This window comes from Martes martes, assembly GCF_963455335.1.
Source record: "Martes martes genome assembly, chromosome: 3".
Taxonomy (NCBI): domain Eukaryota; kingdom Metazoa; phylum Chordata; class Mammalia; order Carnivora; family Mustelidae; genus Martes; species Martes martes.
This window is the reverse complement of record NC_137890.1, coordinates 144938024-144946568: the sequence shown is the minus strand read 5'-3', so window position 1 is coordinate 144946568 and position 8545 is coordinate 144938024. Positions and strand designations below refer to the sequence as shown.

At 33.9% G+C, this 8545-nt stretch overlaps 1 protein-coding gene across 3 annotated transcripts in view; it reads left to right on the top strand.

Annotated features, from left to right (window-relative positions):
• Positions 1–5095: 5095 nt before the first annotated feature.
• The window catches only part of GALNT13 (polypeptide N-acetylgalactosaminyltransferase 13), a gene marked incomplete at both ends in the record, with an annotated part of 450620 nt that continues 447170 nt past the window's right edge, over positions 5096–8545 (top strand). For all 3 annotated transcript variants that reach the window (XM_080799582.1, XM_080799581.1, XM_080799580.1), the window contains one exon: positions 5096–5237. In XM_080799582.1, the coding sequence (XP_080655708.1) occupies positions 5096–5237 (142 nt within the window). The remainder of the gene's footprint in view (positions 5238–8545) is intronic.

The window sequence follows — 8545 nt, the reverse complement described above, 5'->3', positions numbered from 1 at the left end:
AGAAATGGAATATGTAAGACATTTGAAATCTTGTTCTCATGTAACTTACTACTTAAGATGAACAGATAATAAACAAATTAAAAAACCAATTAATCTTTTAATATGTTTGGGGGTATTAGGTACAAAGAAGAAAGATAAATGAATTAAAGAAGTACAGAATGACTGAGTTGTGTGTGTTATATTACATAGGTTGATAGGAAAGCTCTTCAAGATTTGACATTTGAGCAGGAAGTAAGGAAGAACTGAAGGAAATAAGAGCAGGGAGCCATGACCATGTCAGTGCACAGAGAAAACAGCATATGCACAAGCCCCGAGGCAAGGTATATGTAAGGAACAGTCTGGAGACCCAAAGCAGAAACCCAAGTTTCTGCTATAGAGAACACAGTTAGGAAAAGAGTCAGAAAGATACCAGTTGGAATCAAATGATAGGTACACAAACATTTTGCTTTTGCCTTAAGAGAATGGGGTATAATTTATACAGAATGAAATGCATAGCTCTTAAGTCTGTGGTTCAGAGTTTTGACAATTGTCAAATCCTGTGTGACTCTTCCTGATCATAAACTCTACTAAATATATTTGTGATTATTAAATATAAAACACTATAATTTGTAATACAGTTATTAATATTAAATATATTCATGATGATGATCTTGCCTTCCGACCCCCTGAATACATACATACTGAATTTATACTGCTTCTGAAAGGTTGGGCAAAGAGAATTCTCACTCTTTTTTCTCATTCTTTTGATCATGTTCATGATGTTGATAATATTGTTGTTACTACTACTATTACTAACTAATGTATATTGAGTCCCTCCTGAGTGCCAGGCACTGTTATAAGAGCTTTGCATATATCAATTATTCAGCACTCACCATAGCCTGTGAGGTAGGTATTACTGTTCACATTTTCTGATTAGGAAAATCGAGGCACACATTTAAGCAACTTGAATTAAGCCATACAACTAGTGAGTACTGGAATGCAGTTTCAACCCCTGGCATTCGAACTCTGCACTATATAATTTAAATCTTGTGCTAGGTTGCCTCCCAATAGTCAAATTTTATGTTATGAATATTCCACTTTCCTTAGTTTAAAAGCAAGTGAGGGCTGTTCTTTCCTTTCTATTCCACTGTTTCCACACAGACATTCGTTTAACATTATTTTTGCTTCTTTCTGTCTTAGTATATATTCCCATGTGTTGTGATTTTTACAGTGGATCCTTTGGTTTAGGCTGGGGCAGATTCCCTTAGCTCATCTTAATTTTTGATTTTCATTCATACATAAATCAGTCTTCTTGTCAAGCATACCTGTGGCTAATGCAGGGTACTTTTTTTCCAGTGCTTACACATTAGATTTATCAGTCCGTAACCCAAATTCTGCAAATTTGTCCAGTCATCAGCTCCCAGAAGCTCCTGCACAGTTATTTAAGACATCTGAAGCATGTTGGTGCCTGGAACTTCTGGGAGTACTATCAGCAGTCTTCCGCCAGCTCCCATGATCCTTTGGCAGCCTCACATATAGCCTCACAAAGTCGATTGGATAAATTTGTGCCTATTATGCAATTTTCTGCAAAATAAAATGAGTACAGATAAACATGTCTAGTAGCAACTAAACTAGACTCTCTATGCAAGTGATAACCTCAATTCAAAAACAAAAAACTCCGTCTCCTTATTTAAAACATATGTACCAAACTCCTAAGCTTTGTCTAGATTTTTTAATTTAAAATCTATTTTTGATAAAAAAAAGAAAATGGTGCATATTGTCAAATCATGTAATATGTCATAGAATATCTGGCTGATAGAAGAAAAAGAGAGGCAATCTGACTAACAAGATAGTACTTGATGGTTTTCTTTTATAAGTAATCCTACCTAGAGAAGTACTTTTTAAAGAGAGAAATAACTGTGCTCCAGAGATACTGAAATGGTTAGGAAAGGGGCTGTGCTTTCAGATAGAAGAGCCTGTAGTTAATGCAAGTTAGTCCTGTTCCACATTGGTTTGGCAAGCCAGTGATATTGCAGAACTTGGATTCGGTCTGAGAAACCGAGAAGTGTTTGCAAATTAATAGAGGCTTACTGGAATAAAAACATAATACAGATGCTGATTCTCTTAAATAAACCTGGGCCGCCAACTGTGTTTATGCTGGTTACTGTTACTGTGTATGTTGTACCTTCCTTCCGCTCAATCATTTTTATTCTCATGAAGAGTATTGGGATACAATATATGAGATTACTATTATACAAGTGTCAGCAGATAAAACTTACAAATGATAAGATTTAGTATTCTTTCAAGGTAGAGATGTTTTCAATGTAGAGATGGAATTCAGAAGTTGAAATATATGAGGGGAGACTTTCACAAACAAAAATTTAAACAGCAGTGTCATTTTATCATTAAAGTAGTGAGGAGACTTCTCTCAATGGTAATGGCTTGATATATAGCTCTGTCAGGCTATGAAATTAGATAATTTGAGTAATGCTTGAAGTGGCAATAAGATATGATTTCGACTTTCTATTATAACTAAAGTTTATATTAAATTCTGAATAACCTTAAATGTTAGGCTATTAGGAAAAGTCTTATCTTAGACATTTTAATATTTAAGTGATTTCACATTTTTTATTATAATAATGTTTTTTATATTTTCTTTTAAAAATGTTCTCATACTTTATCTCACTTAAGCCTTGCAATATTTTATGAGGTGAATACGACAGGGAATATGTTATAGTAAAGGCAATGAAGCACAGAGAGGCAAATGCCTACCAAAGACAACTTTTCATTTTATGACAGAGCCAGGGATGGTGTTGTTTATGCCTTTTATTATAGATCTTTATATAACATATAAGATCTTTTATTACAGGATATTTTAAGATATTTCTGTCTTAAATCTGGGGATGGCCATTTGGTAACCATCAGTGTTACGTATACTTTCCTGTGAGACTTTTTTCCACAATAAACTGAAGGGGACTGCTTCATCATAGGACTGAAGAAAGATACAATAGCTTGAATTGTTTCATATCTCATATTCAGTAAAGCATGCAGAAAGTAACAGGAAAAATACATAGGGGAATTATTCCCTTGTTATCAGGTTTAGAGGCTGAGTTCCAATGTTTAGTTATAATATTTACAAAAAATGAAGTTGAAATGAAATAAAGTAGATAATTATTGTGCCATTTTTTTAAGAAAAATAATAAGCAAATAGGTAAACCCCATAAATCATATATTCCTTCAGTTTACAGATTTTGCACCTTTCTTTCTTTAATAATTATATGCTGAATAAATGTAAATTTAATGTAGATCGTGAAAATAGACTCATATTTTTTTCAGCTGTCACTTTATGTAAATTTCGAATTCATTGTGAGTCTGGGTAGTTTGTAACAGGCAGCAGCATTGGTGTTGCTTTATCATGCAAAGTCAGCTGCCATTAATTTAAAGAGCTTCTGCTTCTGCAAATTGCACTTTGATGTTTTTATTTTGAGACAAATATTTATGAAATATTTCGAGTATCTTTGTATTTAATAGCTGTTCTTCCCAAATATCTTTCAAGGCTATGTTACTAATTCACATCAAAGATTTTATATTTAAGTTATTATTATATTTTATTTTATTTTTTTAGAGAGAGAGTGAGTAGTGGGGGCAGAGGGAGAGGGAGAGAGAGAATCCCAAGCAGACCAACATGGGCTCTATCTCATGACTCATGACCCTGAGATCATGCCAAGCTGAAATTAAGAGTTGGACACCTAAGACTGAGCCACAGGAGCCCCACAGTTGATGTTATTTTAAATGTAACAGATGATATGAGAATATTTTTGGTTTATTATACTTACTGTACCTGACTTAACTGTAACTTTATGTAAATTAATTAACCAGGCAGTTACTGCTCTTTATAATATAAATGAAAGAAATATGTTTATGGTATTCTACACTTAACTTTGAATATCTCTCAATAATTATGCACTTATCTGTTATGCCTTTTAGAATTTTTGCTTTGGTTATTTTAAGTCACTTTAAACTAGTATTTTGTTTCCCCTCTGATAATTTTTTTGAACATATACGATCCTTTATAAAATATATATTTGTTGTGGATACTTTCTGTGCAGTCCAGATGGGGTTTTTACAGCTATGTAACTGATGACTAATTTCATGTAATGGTCCTTTTTGAGAATCCAAGAATTTTTGTTTTATATGTTAGTAATTATCTGTTTTGCAAGATACTTTACAAGCATTATTGTGGTTAGTCCTCATAACAATCTTTAGGTTTGGCCTTGTTACTCTCATTTCATAGATGAGGAAACAGGCTTAAAAGGATCCCAAAGAGGGGCACATGGAGGGCGTGGTCAGTTAAGTGTCCGACTTGTAGTTTTGGCTCAGGTCGTGATCCCGGGGTGGTGAGGTCGAGCCCCGCATCCAGCTCTGTGCTCAGCACGGAGCCTGCTTGAGATCTTCTCCCTTTCCCTCTGCTCCTCCTGCCCTCCTGCTTGTGTTCTTCCTCTCAAATAAGTAAATAAATCTTAAAAAATTTTTTTTAAAGGATCCCACAGATAAGAGGTCAATAGACACTGGCCTGTTTGTATATAAAGGTAGTTTTTAACTACTGTATTATATTGTATTCCAGGATGATTTCTATTTCAGCAGTATTGGGTCCTCAAAAGTGCTGAATCAGGGTAAATTCAGGGCTGCTCTGTGTGACAGCTTGGTGCTCTGCAGAATATCATCATAGGGCTTTTGAAGAAAAGAATACAACCTGAAGAAATCAGATAGTTGTCGCGCGCCCGGCAGAGTAGTGACAGATCCAGGATTAGCTGTTAGAATTTTAGCCACCTGGCTTGCTTACAGTTTTCATTTATTTAGGCTTTTCATCCTGAATTTGAAGGCTAAGTGCTGATATGTATGTATGGAGACATTAAATAAACCATATATTTCATGTTATATTTCCTTTATATGGACAACAAACTATGCAATAATGAAATTTTCTTTTCCTCCTCCTTCTTTTTTTAATACAGTGGGATGCATCCTGCTTTTATCTTGGAGTTCACCCCTGTGGCTTGGAGTTATCCCTGTAGCATCTGTCTTCGATCTGTGTGTTAACTAGAAATCAAAAGAAGACATGAGGAGGTTTGTTTACTGCAAGGTGGTTCTGGCCACTTCCCTGATGTGGGTGTTTGTTGACGTCTTCTTACTTCTGTACTTCAGTGAATGTAACAAATGTGATGACAAGAAGGAGAGATCCCTGCTACCTGCACTCAGGGGTAAGTGCTTCTGAAGCAAATGTTGCTTTTATAAAGATGAGAGTTGTGGTGACTCTTGACGAAACTGTGAAATAGGGATTTTGTAAGCCGTTGAGTTAGAAGAGCATTTTGGCAGAACTATTAATGTACATTTACTCGTGGGAAAACTACTTTACTTGCTCGGCCTCAGGGGTCTTGTTGGAAGAAATGAGACGAGTTAGCTAACCTCTAAGGTACCCTCCAATTCTAATAATTCCAATGTTCTGTGACTGTGTGGAAAGAACAGTGTAGTGAACATTCAAATTGGACAGAATTTAAAATTTAGGCTTCCAGAAGCAAAAGCCCTTAGAGGCTAAGTACATAACATAAAAGGGAAAAACTACTAAAGTGAGATGGTGGGGATTGTAACAAAATGTAAGGACACATGACACCCTTACAGACTTCTAAAAACAATAAATGAACAAACAACTTTTTAAACAAAACACATATTGATGGCCAGATTCAATCTGCGGGCACCAGGTCATTGCCCCATAATTTCAAGTACATGATAAAGTCAATTTAACGTAGTATTTCCTTCTTTAGGAAGGAACCAATTTCCTTTTGATTTTTCCCTTCTTTAGGGACCAGTTTCAGTGACTACATAAGAAACAATGATTTTTATAAAAGGTGATTTATTAAGTCAAGCCATAGGGATTCATTTTCTGCAGTTATTCCAAATAATTTTCTCTATGCTATTTGTTGACTTTTAGATTCATTAAAAAGTTTCCATAATACTCCTAGTATAGGAGTACTTCTAATGTATATAGGATGCTTGAAATTAGTTTTATTATCATTGCCTTAAACATTGGTTTTCTTGAAATCTAGTTTACAGTAATTCTCTGCTTAGCAAATTTTTCTTTATAAATATGATAAAAGGTAGGCTTTCAATCCCATTTCGAATGTTTGTACCTTTTAGAAAAGTAAATCTAAATTACTGACTTGAGTTTTGCATTTGCTTAATGGATGTAGTTAGCTTTTAATGTGACAGATATTTTTGAGGTTATTAATCAAAATATGTGAATAAACAATTTTATTGTGACTATTTGGTTATATGAGGGTTAGGAAACACAGAAGATCATTTCCAAAAGTTAGTTTTTGATAAGAGTATTTTGAACTTTTTTTTCACTTTAGATTGCAGTAATGCTTTTGCTCAGTTGGAGACATTCTGACTATCTTCTTCCTTTCCAAAATGAGTTTTTCTCACTGTAATTTTTTTGACTAGCACAAAAAATGGAGAGAAAGTGCTTTGGAAGTGACTGTGCCTAGACCCATTTAGGTAGTTTATATGCATATTTTTTGCCTTTATACTAGAATTATTCAAAGAGGAGAACTTTATATGAGTCTATCAGTTTTTGATAAATGAACATGGAGATTGATATGCTGATCTTTGGGTTAAAATCCTAGAAAAAAATCCGCCTTCTCTGCTTCTTTGTTGAATCAGTTGAGCTACTGGTTGGCCGAAAGTGAAAGTGTGTTTTGATGGATCTCATCAGTTTGGAATGATCGCTTTGTCATTTGTTGAATAGGGACATCTAGATTGGTCACAAAAAAATGTCATAATCTGATTCAGCAAAACTATGACAGCTTATTCTGTGAGTACCAGAAAATGTACAGCTTTGCTGATTTAAGCCCTTAATGCTCAGTCTTAAATCTCAAAATGTGAAATTTAATGATGCAAGGCAAAAGTAGTAATTTTTCCTCATACTTAAGTTGTAAAATTAAACTACATTCTCTGTATTTTTAAGACTTGTTTAATGTTGTACATTAATATTTGTCTTGAATAAATGGAAATAGACTTTAGGGTTTTAAGTTTATTTTCTATTGTTACTTCTTATTTTAGAATCTTACTTTATTTAGGAATCGTGCCACATATTTAAAATGGTATTTTATTTACAGGCAGACAGTGCTGTACAAACTGTACTTGGCTAAAAATTTCATGTTCTGCACATGCTAAAAACAAGCTTTTTGACTTAAAAGAAGTTGATGCTTCTGGACTTATGTGTCCCCATTATTAAAAAAAAAAGTGTTTGGACTAGATAAGATCCCTTTTAATACTAAATTTTAAGCAATGTTAAGTACCCGTTACTGGCATACACTATAAATTAATTTTTGAGACACGTTTATTCATTTATTTATGAATTTGTCAATTATTTAAGTGCCTATTGGATCAACACTTTGTACATCTTAAACCTACATAATGTTCTATGTCAGCTATATTTCAAAAAATAAAGGAAAGGAAAAGAAAAGAACATAGCTTAGTGATGAGCAAAGGAAAGGAAGGTACTAGAATTTTTATGAAATAACAGAGATTACAGGATACTTCTGAATGAGAAAAATGCAGAACTCTTATTAGAGTAACTAAGACTGTAGTATTGGTACAAAGGGTCACAATGGGTAGCTAAATTGCCCTAATGGAATAGCATAGAGACTATAGAAGTAGACTTACACCAAGTGTTTGGGCATTCAAAATATGACAAGAGCACCACAGATCAGTGGGGGAGAGAGGGCTCTTTAATTAATGGATTTGAAAATAAGATGGTGATCTATGTGGAAAACATGAAATTGGATGCCCAACTCATGTCATGAAACAAGATAAACTTAGGATTTATTAATGTCAACAATAAAACTAAAACTTTTAGTGAAAATAATTTAGGCATTTATAAGACCTTGAATTAAGGAAAAATTCTAAAACACTACACAAAAAACATTGACCATAAAAGAAAATATAAATAAATTTGGCTATTTGACTATATGAAAACTGAGAAAGTTGTTTCATTAAAATATACCTTAAAAGAGAAGTTACAAACTATAGATGTTAAAAGATCATTGGGGCGCCTGGGTGGCTCAGTGGATTAAGCCTCTGCCTTCGGCTTGGGTCATGATCTCAGGGTCCTGGGATTGAGTCCCGCATCAGTCTCTCTGCTCAGCAGAGAGTCTGCTTCTCCCTCCCTCTCTGCCTACTTGTGATCTCTCTCTCTCTGTGAAATAAATAAATAAAATCTTTAAAAAAAAAAAAGGTCATGCAACTGAGATATATATAATACACACACACACACTATTATTAATAAGGAAAGTGCAAATAACCCAATAGGAAAAAATGGGTGATAGGAATGAATAGACATGTCTTAGAAAAGGAAATGTACAGCAACAAAAACTTACGAAAAATATTTAACCTCAATTGTGATCAGGGAAACATAGACCAAGGCTGTAATGCCATATTTATATCCATTCAATTGTCAGAATTAAATTGGCTGATAATACCGATTGTAAGGATTTATTTATTTATTTAT